The 17475-nt window shown below is 57.7% G+C and overlaps 1 protein-coding gene and 1 long non-coding RNA gene across 4 annotated transcripts; one reads left to right on the top strand and one right to left on the bottom strand.

Annotated features, from left to right (window-relative positions):
- The first annotated feature begins 136 nt into the window (after positions 1-136).
- On the top strand, positions 137-17353 carry PMF1 (polyamine modulated factor 1). Its single transcript, XM_047092840.1, has 5 exons — positions 137-313; positions 13874-13979; positions 14602-14702; positions 15586-15781; positions 16909-17353. Exons 1-5 carry the CDS (start codon positions 153-155, stop codon positions 16960-16962), a joined length of 618 nt encoding a protein of 205 aa, XP_046948796.1. The 5' UTR covers positions 137-152; the 3' UTR covers positions 16963-17353.
- On the bottom strand, positions 10704-16916 carry LOC124521759 (uncharacterized). Of its 3 annotated transcripts, none has more exons than XR_006964598.1 (5): positions 16090-16916; positions 13059-15244; positions 12248-12334; positions 11379-11665; positions 10704-11252 (listed from the first exon to the last, which is right to left on the bottom strand). It is a non-coding gene; the product is annotated as an uncharacterized LOC124521759 (long non-coding RNA). The 3 variants fall into 3 exon arrangements; XR_006964596.1 differs by lacking the exon at positions 16090-16916 and having other exon boundaries at positions 13059-14699; positions 14783-15651; XR_006964597.1 differs by lacking the exon at positions 16090-16916 and having other exon boundaries at positions 13059-14960; positions 15144-15651.
- Positions 17354-17475: the final 122 nt, after the last annotated feature.

Below are 17475 nucleotides of genomic sequence, written 5' to 3'. Positions count from 1 at the left end.
CCCTCGGGCTCCCGCGTGTGCGCGCCCCAGCGCGGCTCGGTGACGGACGCCCGCCGCTTCCAATCGGGAGCGCCCGGGGCCGGGGCCGGCCAATAGCCGGCCCCGGGGGGCGGGCCGGCCGAGCCAGTTTGATTTCGCGCGGCGACTTCAACATGGCCGAAGCGCGCAGCAGCTACGCAGGCGGCGGCAGTGAGGGAAAGGGGCTTGAGGGGCCGTCCCGGGAATCCGTGCCCCCCGGCACCACCGTGCCCAGGGTGAAGCTCCTCGACACTCTGGTGGATACCTTCCTCCAGAAGCTGGTCGCCGCCGGGAGGTAAGGCGGAGGGAGCCAGACGGATGACAGGCCGACCGGGGAGGGCTCGTGCGGGCCGGCCGCGTCTCGACCCCGCGAGACCCCGAGGGCGCGGCGGCGGCCTGTTCACGTGGCCTGGCGTCCCCCGTTGGCAGTCGCGTGATCGCGCAGCCGCCTTGGGGCGGGACCGCGCGGTGGTCCGGGCCGGAGGTGCCGGTGGCGGGTGGGGGCGGCCGGATGCGGAAATAAGGGGGGCGCGGGAGTGCGGAGCTGTCACTGCGGGAGGGGCGCTGCCTTCCTCCCCGGGTGGTGCCCCCCCCCGCCCACCTCGCTCGGTGTCCCGGGCGGACAGGGCTGAGGCTGGCGGGCCTCCTGGCGGGTGTTCGGGGGGTTGCCCGCGCTCGGGTCCCTGCAAGACCCCGTCCTCGCCTCGTCCCCTGGCGCCGCGCCTTGGCCCTGCCCTTGAGATCGCCCCTCCGCTCACCGGTTCACTCAGCGAACGCTCGGGCGCCCGCCGTGTGCCGGGCACGGTGGCAGGAGCTGGGGAGGCGGCAGAGCAGACGAGGGCCTGGCTCGGGGCCTGCACCCCTTGCGGGAAACAAACTAATCACTGGGCTTGAGGAGGTGCTGAACAGGTGATGTGACAGAGGGCGGCGTGGGGAAAGGGAGCCCGCTCTGACCAGGTGACGCTGAGCAGAAACTGGAAGAATGAGAAGGAACCAGCTCTTGAAGAGCTAGGGGGAAAGCTCCTTGGCAAAGGAGACAGCTTGTGCAAAGGCCCTGAGGTGGCCAGGGCCTTCTAGGAGCTGGCAGAGGGCTTCTAGGAGGGCAAGTGAGGGCCTGTTCATGCCAGATGTAGTTTATGGAGTAATGAATTTGATAAAGTGATTTGTCATTCAAAAAAATTTTAATGTTTATTCTTGAGAGAGAGCATGAGTGGGGGAGGGGCAGAGAGAGAGGGAGACACAATCCGAGGCAGAGGCTCCAGGCTCTGCGCTGTCAGCACAGAGCCGGTCACGGGGCTTGAAGCCACCAGCAGCAAGATCATGACCTGAGTCAAAGTCAGATGTTTAACCGACTGAGCCACCCAGGCGCCCCTAATTTGTAATTATTTTTATGGGCCCGTCATGGCACGCCACCAGGAAATGTCCAGGCAGGGTTCCTCCCTTGTTTGTTTGCTTAGATACCCCCTAACCCCCCAGCTCATTCTTGTCTTCCCCTCCCCTCTCCATAGGCCCCGCTTCCTCCATTTATTCGTGTACAAATGCATACTGACCATCGACAGTGTCCCAGGCTCTGTTCTAGGAGCTGGAGATAGGCGGTCGAGACAGAAAGGTCCCTGCCCTCATGGGGTAGGCAGGCATTCTGGTGCCAGAAAGAAAAATAAATCAGGCTAAAGGAAGAGAGCAGTGGGATGGGGGTGGGGGGCCTGGGTTCGCGTGAGTGCACGGAAGCGACTTTTGAGTCTGTTTGTATCCTTGTAAAGTACGTTGTTTTGTCCGTGCACGTTCGAAGTTCCCGTGGGTGGTGTTGAGCTACATCTGTCTTTTTTCACCCAACATCTTTCTTTCTTTCTTTCTTTTTTTAAGACCTAGCCCTGTTCTGGGAGGGCGTATGGTTCGGGGCTTCTCTTGCCGCCTTTCGTTCCGCGATGTGCATCACGCACTTACCCAGGCCCGTCGCAGACACCCGCTTGCCTCCAGGTCCCTCCTCCACGGGTCATGCCACGGCCAATGCCCTTGTGCTGGCGCTAGCTAGCAGCTCTGGCGGGCAGGTAACGGAGAGGGGTCCCTGGATTCCGAGGTTCACACCTGCCCGTGTTCGGTCAGGCTGCCTTCCAGAAAAGCTGTCCCGTTGCCTGCGTCCTCACCGGCACCGAGCGTCCGCCATTCGGAAGGTGTCAAAGGGGCATCTCGCTGTCGTGGTTTGCACACCCCTGCTCCCTCACAGCTGCGGACGTCTCCTCGCACCCTCGTCAGGCCTTTGGCTTCTCTTGTGAACAGCCCGCTCACTTCCTCCAGCTTTTTTTTTTTTATTTTTCTCAGACTCGTTTTCCTTATTTATGCATTTGTTTACTTTTTTTTAAGTTAATTTATTTTGAGAGAGAGGTCACGGGAAGGGCGGAGAGAGAGAGGGACAGAGAATCTCAAGCAGGCTCCACACACCAGCAGAGCCTGACGCGGGGCTCGAACTCACAAACCATGAGATCCCGACCCGAGCCAGAATCAAGAGCCGGACGCTTAAGTGACACCCAGGCGCCCCTCGAGGGTGATTTTTTTGAGACTCCAACTCACATCAAGTCTTTAAGGAGCGTCCAGTATCTTGGCTGAGGTAGTAAGTAGGTCTACACGGTTACACGTGTGATAAAGTTACAAAGATGTCCGCACAAACAAAGGTACCCTAACTGTTGAGGTCTGAATGAGCCAGCGTGGGGTTGTGGTTTGATATTGTGCTATAGTTGTGCAAGATGTCACATCGTGGAAGGTCCATTTCTTTGCAACTTCTTACAAATCTCTATTTCAAAATAATGAGTTCAAAAAAAGCTTATCTGCAAAGGATAGGACAGTGTTCAGTGGAAAATGATTGAAAACCACCTAAAACATCCAACATTTGAAGAATGGTGGTCGCTCAAGTGTAATAACTAATAAAGTACTCTGCTGCTTTAAAATTCCATTTTGAATAATACTGAATCATGGGAAAATTATCACATTATAATGGTAAATTTTAAAATCAGGTTATGGGGGGCGCCTGGGTGGCTCAGTGGGTTGAGCGTCCGACTTCGGCTCAGGTCATGATCTCGCGGTCTGAGTTCGAGCCCCGCGTCAGGCTCTGTGCTGACAGCTCAGAGCCTGAAGCCTGCTTCGGATTCTGTGTCTCCCTCTCTCTGCCCCTCCCCCGTTCATGCTCTGTCTCTCTCTGTCCCAAAAATAAAAATAAACATTAAAAAAAAAAAAGAAAATTTAAATAAATAAATAAATAAAATCAGGTTATGGGAGGAAGCATCCATATCCCACATTGAATATACTTTTTATCTAATTGTATTAAAATTGCAGTTGACTAGGGGCACCTGGCTGGCTCAGTCAGTAGAGTGTGTGACTCTTGATCTCGGGGTTGTAGGTTCAAGCCCAATGTTAGGTTTAGAACTTGCTTAAAAGAATAAGATCTTAAATATTTTTTTTTCAACGTTTTTTATTTATTTTTGGGACAGAGAGAGACAGAGCATGAACGGGGGAGGGGCAGAGAGAGAGGGAGACACAGAATCGGAAACAGGTTCCAGGCTCCGAGCCGTCAGCCCAGAGCCCGACGCGGGGCTCGAACTCACGGACCGCGAGATCGTGACCTGGCTGCAGTCGGACGCTTAACCGACTGCGCCACCCAGGCGCCCCAAGAATAAGATCTTAAAACAAATAAATAGGGGCACCTGGGTGGCTCAGTCGGTTGAGTGTTCAACTCTTGATCTCAGCTCAGGTCATGATCTCCTGGTTTTTGGGAGCAAGCCCCGCATCAGGCTCTGCACTGACAGTGTGGAGCCTGCTTGGGATTCTCTCTCCTCTCTCTCTCCCCCTTCCCCACTCTCTCTCAAAATAAATAAATAAACATTTAGGGGCACCTGGGTGGTTGAGTTGGTTAAGAGGCCAACTTTGGCTCAGGTCATGATCTGGTGGTTCAGGAGGTGAAGCAACCAGGGGGCCTCTGGGCTGACAGCTCGGAGCCTGGAGCCTGCTTGGGATTCTGTGTCTCCCTCTCTCTCTGCACCTGCCCCACTCACGCTCTGTCTCTCTTTCTGTCTCTCTCTCTCTCTCAAAAATAAAAATAAACATTAAAAAATTTTTTTAAAATAAGCATTAAAAAAATTGCAGTTGAGTAGTTGACATGTTACATTTTATAGTCACTTAAAAATAACAATTACAATATTAGCTAATCTGAACGTTTTGTTTTGAAGCCACTCCATTTTTTTTAATTAAAAAATTTTTTCTTAAGTTTTTCTTTATTTTGATCGAGAGGGCGTGAGAGGTTGGGGAGGGGCAGACAGAGAGAGAGAGAATCCCAAACAAGCTCCTCACTGCCAGCCTCCAAGGAGCCCAGGCTGGGCCCCGGCCAGTTCTGGTGCCTTCTCAGGGCAGCTGTTGTAAATCTCCATGACGTCCCTCAGGCCCTTCCCCTGCGCCCCCCGCCCCAGCCCCTCGCAGTGAGAATGACCCCTGGCACCCGGTTTGTAGAGACAGTTGAGGTCAGCAGAAGGAGTTGCTCTGACTGTGGATCTGGCTGAGAGAGACCTGGTCGCGCGTCCCCCCGCCCCCCACCAGCAGCGTCCCTCCCTTTACACCCAAGGCTGCAGCTGCAGATCCCCCTTCCAGGCTCTAGTCCCACCTCCAGGTTTGTCTCCCTGGAAACTGTTCCTTTCAAGGTCATGTGTAGTTCTTCGTCGATAAGTCCTGTGGCTATCTTCTCATCCTGATCCTCCTTGCTCTCCTTGTAGTAGTTGACCCCGTTAACCACTCCCCTGTCCTTGACATTTGTCCCTTGGTTTCCACACCAGGCTCTGCCCCTCTGCCTTCCTGGGCTCCTCTTCTCCTTGACCTTAGATGTGAGCATTGGACTTTCCTCCTGTCACCTCTGCGTCCCGTCTGATGTCCAGATGCTTCAGTGTCCACTGCTCCTTACGTTCGCTCCCAAGACCCCGCACGCTCTGGTCCTTGCCTGCCTCTTGTCACCCCCTCACCCATAATCAGACCTCCTCCTTTCCTGTGAGGTCAGGGCATTTGCATTTGACGTAGGCTCCCCGGGGATGGTTTCCTCCATTTCTTCCCAGGCCTTCTCTAAAGCCTTCTTTCTCCCCGGTTATTCTTGGTCACAACACCTGATGTTATTCCTTCGCAGCACTTACCCCAGGACACAGCTCCGGGGTCTGTCTTCCCCACACTAAATGTAAGGTCCTGAGCACAGGTTCTGGTCTATTGCACTGGCCACTCTCCACTCATTGCTTATCACGGTGCCTGGCCCATAGGAGACGCTCAGTAGGTGCTTTTGGAATGCACGAGGATTCCCAAGCTGCATCTCTCTGCCAAGCTCCAGACCTCTGTCTCCGCAGTCTACACTGGAGATGGCCCCTTGGTGTCCACACAGCCATCAAGCTCAGCATGGTGGAGACAGGATGGCTGCTCCCTAACTGGGTCGAAGATACTACCGTGTGCCCATTGTCTGGGCCAGAGGTTTGAGGGTCCTCACCCGTCCCTTGTCCCCGTCAGCCACAGCCCCATGGGCTCGCACCGCCCTCCCCAGTCTCCTCCTTTCCACCTGTGTACCAGTGCTTAGGTTCAGGGCCACCTGCGTAGACTGCTGTGGCAGCCTCCACCCTGGCCCCCCAGCCTCAGTCCTGTCCCTCCCTTACCGCTCAGACTGGAGGTCCTTCTGCTTCAAAGGGTTAATTGGTGGGGCGCCTGAGTGGACTTAAGTGTAGGACTTCGGCTCAGGTCATGGTCTCGCAGCCAGTGAGTTCAAGTCCCGCATCGGGCTCTGTGCCGACAGCTCAGAGCCTGGAGCCTGCATCGGATTCGGTGTCTCCCTCTTTTTCCTCCCCTCCCCAGCTCACGCTCTCTCTGAAAAAAAACAAACAAACATTAAACAAACCAAAAAAAAGGTTATTTGGCTCAGGGCTGCTTCCAGAATCAAACACAAGCTCCTTAGCTCAGCACACAAGGCCGTGCACCCCTCGGCCCCTCCCTGTGTCTCCAGCACAGTCAGGGCAGCAGGTGCACTCCTGCGGGCACACGTGCACAGGAGCTCCTCTGCCTCGACCTGCTCTCCCCCGCCGCCTCTCCTAGCCAGGACCCCCGTCCCTCTGTGTGCTTAAATAGAAACTTGCAGCTGCTTTCCACACAGAAAGGGCTAGGCAAAGGTCACGTATGCAAATACTTGACCCTCTCCCAAGCCGTTAAGTTAAAAGTCCCCGTTCTCAAAGACCAAGTACTTCTCCCGGGACAGGAGTCTCTACATAGTGCAAGCTAGTTTATTCACATGTCGGGTATCCAAAAGGATATTTTAAACCCTAGATTGATTTTCCCTACAACTCAGCGTATTTTTCGTGTACGTATTAGCTTGACAAAGAGGCAAGTTACATGATGCACCTCAGAATGCCTGGAAGGTTATGGGCCTCGCTGGGCCATCGGATCAGACGGCCCCCTGCCACTGTCTTCCTTTCCTTGGGTCGGCCACGGCAAAGACCCCACCTGTCCTGTCTTGGGCATCAGAACACAGAAACACGGCCCTATTGGAGCTTACCATTTGTGACCTGTGCCTTGTTGTCAAAAAGGAAGGGTTCTCTTCTGTCCTCACAGGTTCCTGGACCTGCTGAGAAACCACCCTTCTCCTGTTTAGCTAAAGCAGGCAGAGGAGGCCGTTCCCCCTCCGTGCACTGAGAGGGGCCACTGGCTAGAGGCAGTGGGGGGCCCGGGCGAAGACCGGTTGGCCCCATTTGGCAGAAAGCGGGGTCTGCTGCAGGTGCCATGCCACGGGCGGGGGCCCAAAGTGGGGGCCCAAAGTGGTTGAGTGCTGGCTGTCCCCGGGCTGGCCCAGTGGTGTGCTATGCCTGTCGGGTCTGTGGAACCTGACTTCTGCAGAACTGACCGCCTGCCCCTGGGCGGGAGCCGGCCCCAGTGTTGTTCTTAGGAACCGGCTCCTGGAGGGAAAGAGTGTGATTTAACAGATCAAGCGTTCCCACAAAATAAACGCCTCCCGACTATCTCCCCCTCTTTGTGCACGTGCCGTGCTGCTGGCAGTGACTTGTCCCTGAAGCACGTGTGACTCCCGACTGCGGCTTCAGCCCATGCTCTTCCCACAGCCCTCTGTCCCCCCTGTGTCTTGTCATCACCCCGCCGTGCCCCGCAGCAGCCTGCGGGAGCTGCCTACAGCGCAGACTGCATCCCGCTTAAACCCTTTTCTGGCTCCTGTGTCTGCCCTTCCCTGCCTTCCCCACCGGCCGTGGGCCCGAGGCACCTGATCCCGAGCCGGGTGGCCCCAGCAGGTCCCAGCCATGCAAGCTTGGGCCAGCTCCCTCATCTGAAAACTGGGGATGGTGAGAGCAGAACCTGCCCCAGAGCGTTATCGAGGCGGTTAGAGAGGCTGCGTGTGAGTGCTCGGCCCACGCCCAGCAAATGTCGCCCGGTGCTACTTAGTCGCACATCCTCTTCAGCTGTGCTGCCTGGGTCTTCCACTCCTGCCTCCCTCTTAGGCTTCAAATGCTGCTTCCTCCAGGGAATCTTCCCTGAGCTCCCTGCAAGCCACCCCTTCCCCCCACCCGCCGGCTACCCCAGCCTCATTTTCTTGGGATTGATCTGTCTTTTAAACAGTGTCCCCTCTGAGGGCGGGGACCACGCTGGGGCACGTTTGGGTCTGTACCATGGCTGGGCCTGGCACGTGCTCAGTGCTTGGTGTTTGTCGAATGAATGAACGAATACAGTAGTCCCCTTATCCAGAGTTGCGTTCCGCAGTGTCAGTTACTCACTGTCAGCCACGGTCCCGAAGCAGAGGCTCCTCCCTCTGACATCTGCTCACTGTCAGGAGTAGAGAGCAGCTTGTCACATGCCTCCATCCTTCACCTCCTTCACCTGTCACGTGGGCATTTCATCACCGGACCTCATCAACAGGAGGAAAGTGAATGTAGTACAGTCATGTATTGAGAGAGAGACCTCCTAGTGACCCCGACACCACCATTGACAGCGTCCTCTCTCCTCGGGGAGGCGTGCACCTGCTCCCTGAGGCTCTGGGTGGCTGAGGTCCTTGACAAGTGATGGGTGAGCCTGGTGTGTCATAGGACTCCCCCCACCTCCATCTGGTGACCAAAGTCCTGGCCACAGTAGTAGGTCATAATCTCTCCACCCACGCCTTACCGCTCAGGTCGCCCTCACCGATGGGAACACCCTCCCCCATGCCCCAGATGCTGCTCCTGGCTTTATCACGGTCCATGCAGTCCTTGGGTGGCGTCCGATGAGTAGTTCCAGACCCCAGCCATCCCAGCTCCATCCAGGAGACCCCAATAAATCCCTCTCTGCCCCACCAAAATAATAATAATAATAGTAATAGTAAGGTATTCAGAGAGAGAAAGACTACATTAATGTAACTTTTATTACAGTATGCTGTTATAGGGATGTTATATAGAACAATTATTTTTGTGCTGGTGTTCATCTCTTATGGTGCCTAATTTATAAGTTAAACTTTATCCCAGGTATGTATGTATGCATAGGAGGAGAACATAGTGTATGTAGGGTTCAGTACCCTCTGCAGCCTCAGGAATCCACTGGGGGCCTTGGAACATGTACCCCTGTGGATAAGGGGGACTACTGTAGAGTTACCTTGATGGACATTTTTATCTGCATGCAAATATTTATCAAATCAGAAGTCTTTTTCAGGGACACCTGGGTGACTTAGTGGGTTGAGCATCTGGCTCTTGATTTCAGCTCAGGTCATGATCTCAGGGTCATGGGATGGAACCAGGTTGGGCTCCCCACTGAGTGTGGATTCTGCTTAAGATTCATGCGCTCGCTCTCTCTCTCTCTCTCTCTCTCTCTCTCTGTCTGTCTCGCCCCCCCCTTCCCACCCCTCTCCCCCTGTGCATGCTCTGTCTAAAATAAACAAGTAAAAATCATATTGGAAAAAAAAGTCTTTTTCAGAAAAAGTATCCCAATTTCAGATTCTCACTATTAAGCTTCTAGCAGTTGCCAAAGAATCCAAGTAATAAAAAGTTAGGTTAGCCCAAGGGGCCTAAAAACCTAAAGACCTAATTAAAATTAGGATTTTTTTTTTTTTTAAGATTTTTTTACAGTCATCTTTACACCCAAGGTGGGCTTCGAACTCACCCGGAGATGAAGGGTCGAGGTGAAGCATGCCCCCCCCCCCCCCGACTGAGCCAGCGGCAGCCTTAATATTAATTTTTACAGGATAACTTTCTGCCGCAGTTATCACCAATCATGGACCGGTGCTGTCACCAGGAAGCTTTTCTCGGGTGGCAGCCCCAGCCCGGGGACCAAGGACAGGGCGGTGCAGAAGCACGCAGAGAAGCACCTGGGCGAGGGGGCTGGCGCTTCGCCGGCCCGGCGGCGGCTCCGGAGGGGGGGCGGGGGGGGGGGGCTGGGACCGGGCGCCCTCTGCTGGCCACTCGGCGAACAGGCGCTGGCGGGCAGGTTAACACACCACGGAGGGCTGGACGCTGGGCTTAAATATTTTGCAGTCAATTGTTTTTAAAAGTTAAACTTATGTGATAACTCAATTTGCAGTGAGTTTTTAGTGCAGTAAGTGCAATGCTTTTTCCGTGAAGCATTTCAAAACCAGTGAAGGTGCCTCAGATGTTGCAGAGTAAGAATTTAAGAGAGAGGGGTGCCCAGCCGGCTCAGTCCGTGGAACGAGCAACTGTTGGTCTCGGGTTGTAAGGTCAAGACCCACGTTGGGCATAGAGATTACTTAAAAATTAACTTAGGGGCACCTGGGCGGCTCAGTCAGCTAAGTGTCCGACTTCGGCTCAGGTCATGATCTCACGGTTTGTGGGTTTGAGCCCCGCGTTGGGCTCTGTGCCGACAGCTCAGAGCCTGGATCCTGCTTCGGATTCTGTGTCTCCTTCTCTCTCTGCCCCTCCCCCACTTGTGCTCTGTCTCTCTCTATCAAAAATAAATAAATGGAAAAAAAAAGCTTAAAAAAATTTTTTTAAGTATAAGAGAAAAAATAGATTAAAACCAGTTAATATAGTCATCTTTGTTTTGAAGAAGAAACTTCCATTGATAACAAAAGTAACCCTTTGGGAGGGCACAGTTTAGCCTTTTCTCTGTAGTGGGGCCAGTGTGTTGTTCTGCCACAGGGTTGCCACCAGGATGCATTTGCCAAGCGCCTGCCTTCTGTAGGGGAGGAGACGTCTTGACTCGGGAAGCCAACTTACTGCTGGACACTTCTGAGGGGGAAGTGGGGGCCGTTCTTTTGAAATTAATAGTAACAACTGTGGCTAGAGGTGCCTGGGTGGCTCAGTCGATTGAGCATCCGACTTCGGCTCAGGTCATGATCTCGCAGTCTGTGAGTTCGAGCCCCGTGTCGGGCTCTGTGCTGACAGCTCAGAACCTGGAGCCTGTTTTGGATTCTGTGTCTCCCTCTCTCTCTGCCCCTCCCCTGCTCGTGCGCACGCTCTCTCTTTCTCTCAAAAATAAACTTTTCTAAAAATTAAAAAAATAATAACTGTGGCTAACATGGAGCTTTTCTTTTTTTTTTTTTTTAATTTTTTTTTTTCAACGTTTATTTATTTTTGGGACAGAGAGAGACAGAGCATGAACAGGGGAGGGGCAGAGAGAGAGGGAGACACAGAATCAGAAACAGGCTCCAGGCTCTGAGCCATCAGCCCAGAGCCTGACGCGGGGCTCGAACTCACGGACCGCGAGATCGTGACCTGGCTGAAGTCGGACGCTTAACCGACTGCGCCACCCAGGCGCCCCGCATGGAGCTTTTCAATGTGCCAGGCGCGGTACATATAGTTATTATTCCCATTTGAGAGAGGCAGAAACTGAGGCTTATAAAGGTGAAGAACTTGTCAGAGATCACTCATCAGATGAGTGGTAGAGGTAGGATTTGGACCCAGACAAAAGGACAGGCCGGGAGTCCTCAGAACCAGTGTGCAGTGCCCAGCCCATAGCTGGGTGGCCCCTTGTGTCCCCTTGGAAGGCCAAGGCCAGGAGACCACTCCAGCAGAGGGCAAAGGGGGGCTTGGCAGAGAGGCCACCGGGGAAGCTCACGAGGGAGTACTCCTCCGCCCAAGTAGCCCGGGCCCAGTAGCCTGGGGTCCAGGGTGGAGAGATGGCTGGGAGTGGTGGGGCAGGCCTCCCCTCAGCCCCAGCCCCTGGTCTGCAGGGTGGTCACAGCTCTGGACAGCCTGGAGATCCCAGTGATGTTGCAGATGGCGTCCCCGCCCACAGGGATATTAGTTTACCTGACAAGACAAAATTTGACTTTGCGGTAGGGGGCCGCTTGGAAATGCATCACTTTTCCTGCTTCTCCCTGAGAGCACTTTTCCCAGAAATTCACAAGGGCGTTCACACCATTCCCAGGCCCGCACCTGCTCTCAAGAAAAGAACTCCTGGCGGTGGGGAGGGGTTGGATGAAGGGGGACACAGGCCCGAGGGTCCGGCTGGAGGACGAGGGAGTACCCCGAGGTGTACCACGTGGTGCCCACGGCTCACGCTGCTCTGTGGGGAGGGGGTCGGAGCGTCCTCAGCACGAGGGGAAAACTTTGTGTCTCTACCAGGCGATGATGGATGTTAACTGCACTTCCGGCGGCCATCGTTTCACTGCACACGTGAGCCAGGCCCCGTCGTGCCGCAGCCTTCAACTTCTACAGTCAAGCTGGGAAAATACAAAGCAAGGATCCCTGTCCTCCTGTGCCCTGACACTGGCCTCCAGTGTGGCCGCCTGCGCTCCGTGTCCAGGGATGTGTGCGAACGTGCTTTGCTCTCACTGAGCTCTGAGCCCAGCGGGGCCTCGGGAAAGCCTCCCCGGCGGCACTGGAGGCTCCCCCAGGAGAGGGGGTCTGGCTCAGCTCAGACCCTCTGCCGTCCAGCGGGCTGCTGGCAGGAGGAGCAGGATCTCCGGTGTCCAGGCCGCGCCCGTTTCAAGCCACAATTACCCGGTTCAGTTCCAGCCCGGCTTGGCCAGGCGTCCTGCGTCCCTCCACATCCCTCGTGAGCCACAGACTGCGTGGCGAGGGGGGCCGGCAGCACCACAGGATGCCCAGGGCTCCGCCGAGGGCGAAGGGTGCCGGTCGTCCGTTCCTTGCCCCCAGGTGCACCAGTGTCCGGTGTGTACCCTCCAGCAGGGAGAGACTGTCCCTCCTGCAGAGGGGCCGGGCGGCAGAGGCTTGCAGCCGGCCCTCCGAAAACAAAGCCCCGGCTGACTGTGTTTGCCAGCTTCCGAGGTGTAAATACTCACTAGAGCTGCGGAAAGATGGGTGGTTGGGCACCGTCACAGAGTGCTTCCACGGGGACGCCGCCAACAGCCTCGCGCAAGGAAAATGTGCTGGAAGGATTAGGAAGCCGTGTGTTTTGAATAGTTAGTACCTTGTTTTTAACGTAACTTACTGCCAGGTTATATAATTTAGTGTTCCGTGCTGGCTGTGTCTCCTGAAGATGTAACGGCTGTCCCTCGCAAGCCTCTGTGTGCTCTCCCTTGTCACCTGTTTCACAGCCCCTGTTCAGGGGCAGGAACGGGGGGGTGGGGCGGCCGAGGGCCAGCAGTGAGTCCCGGTGGCAGGGGGGGGTGGCGGGGGCGGGCTGCGCACGGGCTTCCAGGGACCCGATCCCAGCCTGGCCACACAGCTGAGGAACATCCGGACCCACAGCCGAGCACAGACGTGGGCTTTTGTGTGGTTGAGCGCTCACTGGCTTGGACGCTTCCAGCAGGTCATTTGAACACTGCTTCGTCAGACAGGCTGTCGCTGAACCCCCACCCCCACCCGCCCCAGCTTAATGGCGATCCCCGTGACACTCGGAAGCCCGTGGCCCTTTTCCTTCTAAGTGCCCTCCACGGGGTCATGAGCACGTTCTCATGAGTGTCTGCGATTGCTGCCATCTCTGTCAGAAGCCCCAGGAGGGCCGCGTGGCCGCCCTCCCGCGCAGGGCCCAGTGGCCCGCGGGTGGCCAGCACGGACACAGGCAGAAGGGGAAGGGCCTGGGGGGAAGGTAGAGAGAGACAAGCAAGCAAGGAGTGGGGAGACAAAAGGCAAGAGGCTTCTTTAACTTACTGGCATGTCTTTGCGCAAGACGGCCAGCCATCAGAACTGTCCCGGGTACCCCGATCTCTCCAGCTCTAAGGGCGGTAGCAGCGAGATGCTCTCGGCCGCCGCTGCCGGAGACTTGATTAGAAATGGCTTGAACGACAAGAGGCATCCATCACTTCACTAGCGAGCAGCCCCGAGAGGCGCGGACTCTAGCTTGGCGTCTTCGGCAGCTTGACGATGTCCCCAACTGGGGACCCCAGTTCTTTCCCTCCTTCCGTTCTGCCTCCTTAGGGTATAAACTGTGCCCTCAGGCCAGAGACCCCTGTGGTGGCCGGGAGCCGGACGCATCACCTGGATACGGTCACATCCTCCAGAAAGGGCATCAGTTCCTTCCTCTGTGGCTCCTTTGAGGAGGCAGGAAAACTCTCCCAGAGGCCACATGTCCTGTCCTAATCCAGCCCAGCAAGGGGCCTGGAGTGACCAGGGTTTCTCCGGGACCCCTACCCACACCGGCAGCAATGTCACCCGGGAGCTGGTTGGAAACCGGGGAGGCGGCTGGCGCTGAGGCTTAACAAGCCCTCCACCCCGGTGGTTTGAGTGGCTGGACCATCGTGACCCACCCTTGAGGGTAACCCCTGGGCGCCCCTGCGGCTCTGCGGAGAGGCGGTGAGTGGTCAGGTGGGGCTGAGCCGTCTGCAGTGACCGGAGGTGCAGGCGAGACGCTTTGCACCCACCGCCTTTAACCAGCGCCGTGAGGCTGACCCGGCCCGGAGCCCTGCCGTGGGAGGCGGGGCGGGGCGCCCCGGCGGCTGCTGAGGGCTGGCTCTCCTTCCCACCAGCTACCAGAGATTCACCGACTGTTACAAGCGCCTCTACCAGCTGCAGCCTGAGATGACGCAACGAATCTACGACAAGTTTATCACCCAGTTGCAGACGTCTGTCCGGGTGAGTGGCAGGGAGCCCGGCAGGCAGTGCTGGTTCGGGTCCTGCAGGCAGGGGCCGTACGCTCAGCCCCTGCCGGTCCCCAGTGGTCAGGCCACGGTGGCCACCGTCCCTTCCTTCCCAAGGACGGGCACCTCGACACCCCTGCTCTTGTCCTCCTGCATCATGACTGTCTGCTGGGTCGTCTCGTCTTCGTACCTCCAGCACCTGGTGCAGGGCCTGGCACGGACAGGGCACTTAAACCGTTGAATTCAACGGAACTGCATACGACAGGGAGCCCAAGAGAGGCCTCTGCATTCAGGTCTTTCAGTGACCGGGATCCCTCTTGAGGGCTCTGTCTCCCTGCCGGCACGCGCCAGGGGGGCCCGGAAGCACCCAGACGCATCTGTGCCACCGGCACGGGGTGCGCTGGGCCTGGGGCTGCGGCACCCGGGGTGATGGGAGGCTCTTTTCAGATGTTTTCCATCTTACACTTTCTGTTCTTCGTTACTAAAGTCCCCTGGAGAGAAGAGGGCGTGTGGGTACAAAGGCACAGAACAGGAATTCGCCGGAATGTTACTGAGTCCTGCACTTTCACTGTGGGCTTGTGTGGTGTCCTTACAGCCCTTTGCTGCTCTCTCTTCAGGAGGAGATCTCCGAAATCAAAGCAGAGGGGAACCTGGAAGCCGTCTTGAATGCCTTGGACAAGATCGTGGAAGACCGCAAGGACCAGGAGGAGCCGGCCTGGTGAGAAGGTGGTCCGCGAGGCTCACGCGGGAAGAGGCCGCCCCCCCAGCATCCCGACGGGGCTTCCGCCAAGAGCTCACACGCCTGAGACTCGGGGCGCAGCCACCCGTGTGGTGCCCTCCGGGAAGGGGAGCCCCAATGCAGGCGCGGGCGGGCTGACGAAAGCCTTCCTGGGGGGACTCGTTTCAGGACCCCTCTGGCCCGCGGGGCACGTAGCCGGCGGGAGGCGGAAGGGCAGATTGGCGATCTTCGGGCCGGCTGGCCCCGGGCATCCGGGTTTTATTCGCTCGTCCACTTAAATGTTTAGGGAGCACCCACCACACGCCCCGAGATCAGCAGCGAACTGGACCCAAGAGACCTGCCCCCTGGGGCCGCACTCCCGGGGTGTCCCGCGCAAGGTGGAGGCGCCCTTAGCTCCTGCCTCCCCCCAACCCTCCCCACCTGAACAGCACGTTAGGCCAGAGCGACGAAACCCCTTTCTTGCGCTTTCCAATTTTTTTATGCTTTGTGACCGGAATACTTAAGAGAATGACGTTATAGAACTGAAAAAGACATTTTTGAGGAACTTGCGGTGTCTTTCACCCGGCTGCTCATCAGACCCGCCCCCCCCTCACTTGGGGTCTTCAGAGGCCCCGCCCCCCACTCTTGCCTCCAGGCCTGTCTTCCTCAACTTCCTCTGTTACCCAACCCTTGCTGGGGCCTTTCCTGTCATCCTGCCCCAGCCCACGCCACCCTCCAGCCCCGTGTCTGAGGGGTGGGCGCACGTGGTTCTGGGGACGGAGGCGGCCGTGGGGCCGGGTGTCGGGGGGGGGGGGGGGGGGGCGTGGCGTGCCGGGAAAGGGTCACCACTCGCCCCATCCCCGTGCCCCCTGTGGCCTCGCAGGCGCCCGAGCGGGAACCCGGAGGCGGACCTGCGCAGCGCCCTGGTGCCCTACTTCCGGCAGCAGCGGGACGCCTTGCAGCGGCACGTGCGCAAACAGGAGGCGGAGAACAGGCGGCTGGCGGAGGCCGTGGTGGCCGGGCGCCAGCAGGTGCAGGAGCTCCAGCGGCGGGGCCAGGCCCGGCAGCAGGCCTGGCAGGTGAGTGCCCGGCCCTACCCTCGGGCACAGACTCCCGGCCCAGGGGGCCACGACCTCGTGTTAGTCGGGGTGACATGGGGTTCCCCACGCAACTGCTCCCCAGTAGCTTTAAAACGTGTCCATCAGGATGATGTCTCGAGCCTTCGGGACACGTAATACGTGTGCTCTGTGCAACAACTGTGTCCTCCGAGGGTGAAGGGAATCTTTGGGAGTGGCCCACGTCCCCTGGGGCTAAGCGGGTGAGCGGGTGACCGGGCTGAGGACCCAGGGAGCGGGCACGGCCATAGAGACAACATGGGTTTTCTTACCGGCTCGAGAGGTGGCTCCGGTCAAGGGTTGCCAGCAGGGCTTGAGCGGTGGCCACACTGTTGGGCTCCTTCCGCTGTCCGGGTGTCCAGCTTGTGTCCTCTCTCCCACCCGATGGCTCCCCTCCTGGGGCGGGCCTTCCTGCGGCGGAGGGCAGCGGGTCCCCAGATCCCTGGCTGCCGGGACCCTGAGCCCTGGAGGGCCCGCAGCAGGACGAGGGCCAGAAGCTGGCCTTTTCCCTCCTGTCATCACCCCCTCCCTGGCTCCGGGGCCCCCGGGGAAGCAGGCCCCAGCGTGCTCGTGACCAGGGCCCACAGCCTGGCGCCGTGTAGGGGCACTTTGGGGCCACCCTGCTGAGTCCTCAGGCAAGGTGCTGCCCCACCATCCCCCTCTGTCACCACGAGGCCGCCAGTCACTCTTCTCTCTGGGCCCTGCTCATAACCCACCTCACCCGGTGCCGCTGCGGGCCCGAGGCGTGTGTGAAGCTGGTCCCTGCCCGAGCTCAGCCTGGGCCCAGCCACTAGCACAGTCAGGTCAAGAAAGTTCCTCCACTAGAAATCGCTGATGGGGGTCAAAGGATCACAGGGACACTTTGGGGACCCTTATTCAATATGGGCGCTGCTCTGGGGAGGCCCAGCGTCGGTGGCCATGGCGCCCAGCCTGCCGTGAACACCTGCTGAATAGGGGGGCCCCTGCTGGGTCTGTGACATGAGCCAAGACCCCCTCTGTGTTGTCCTGGGGGACATAGGCCCGGAGTCCAACACAGCGGAGGCAGAGGGTTTGGATTTTCTCATCCGTCTGTTCCCTCCTACTGCTGCCAGGCCCTGCACAGAGAACAGAAGGAGCTGGTGGCTGTGCTGGGGGAGCCGGAGTGAGGAGGCGACGGCCGGACCAGGAGCAGAGGGCCGTCGAGGTCGAGGGCCTGGCCTCCGAGAAGCACTGGCATGGTGCCCAGTCCCTGAGTGGGGATGGAATTAGCTGGAGGATGAGGCCTGTCTATCCTGCTTTGGGGGCTCCCCTGGGGTCCCCCCCAACACACACACACACACACACTTCAGATTCTTCCCTGTTTTCTTGTAACTAGGACTGTTGGGCAGCTCCGATCCCAGGAGTCGGGTCCCCGCCTGCTCCTGAGCCCCCCCCCCCCCCCACTCGGGGAGTCTGTGTTCGTTCTCCACTGATTGCCCCCTTGCTGGCCAGCCTGAGGACCCGTGCCATGTTCTCCCCACATCCGTAAATAAACTTCCTGCACTTCCTACACTGTAATCTGTGAGGATGCTTCCTCCGCGGGGCCTCTCCCAGGCCAAGACCCCTCTTGGCTCTCAGAGCCCTGGCTGGGGTGGGGGTGGGGGGGAGGCCGTACCCGACCATCAGGTGCAGGAGGGCAG

This window comes from Lynx rufus, unplaced genomic scaffold, assembly GCF_022079265.1.
Source record: "Lynx rufus isolate CCGP_SWC_20201006 ecotype Redwood Valley unplaced genomic scaffold, mLynRuf1.p SCAF_31, whole genome shotgun sequence".
NCBI lineage: Eukaryota > Metazoa > Chordata > Mammalia > Carnivora > Felidae > Lynx > Lynx rufus.
The sequence above is the reverse complement of the archived record's forward strand: the minus strand, read 5'-3'. Positions and strand labels throughout refer to the sequence as shown.

What these genes read in the sequence shown, in the direction of transcription:
- PMF1 (XM_047092840.1), top strand. Translation starts at nt 153, where the DNA reads ATGGCCGAAGCGCGCAGCAGCTACGCAGGCGGCGGCAGTGAGGGAAAG. An exon ending in AAGCTGGTCGCCGCCGGGAG is followed by an intron (nt 314 to 13,873) that starts GTAAGGCGGAGG and finishes CCTTCCCACCAG; the next exon opens with CTACCAGAGATTCACCGACT. An exon ending in AGTTGCAGACGTCTGTCCGG is followed by an intron (nt 13,980 to 14,601) that starts GTGAGTGGCAGG and finishes CTCTCTCTTCAG; the next exon opens with GAGGAGATCTCCGAAATCAA.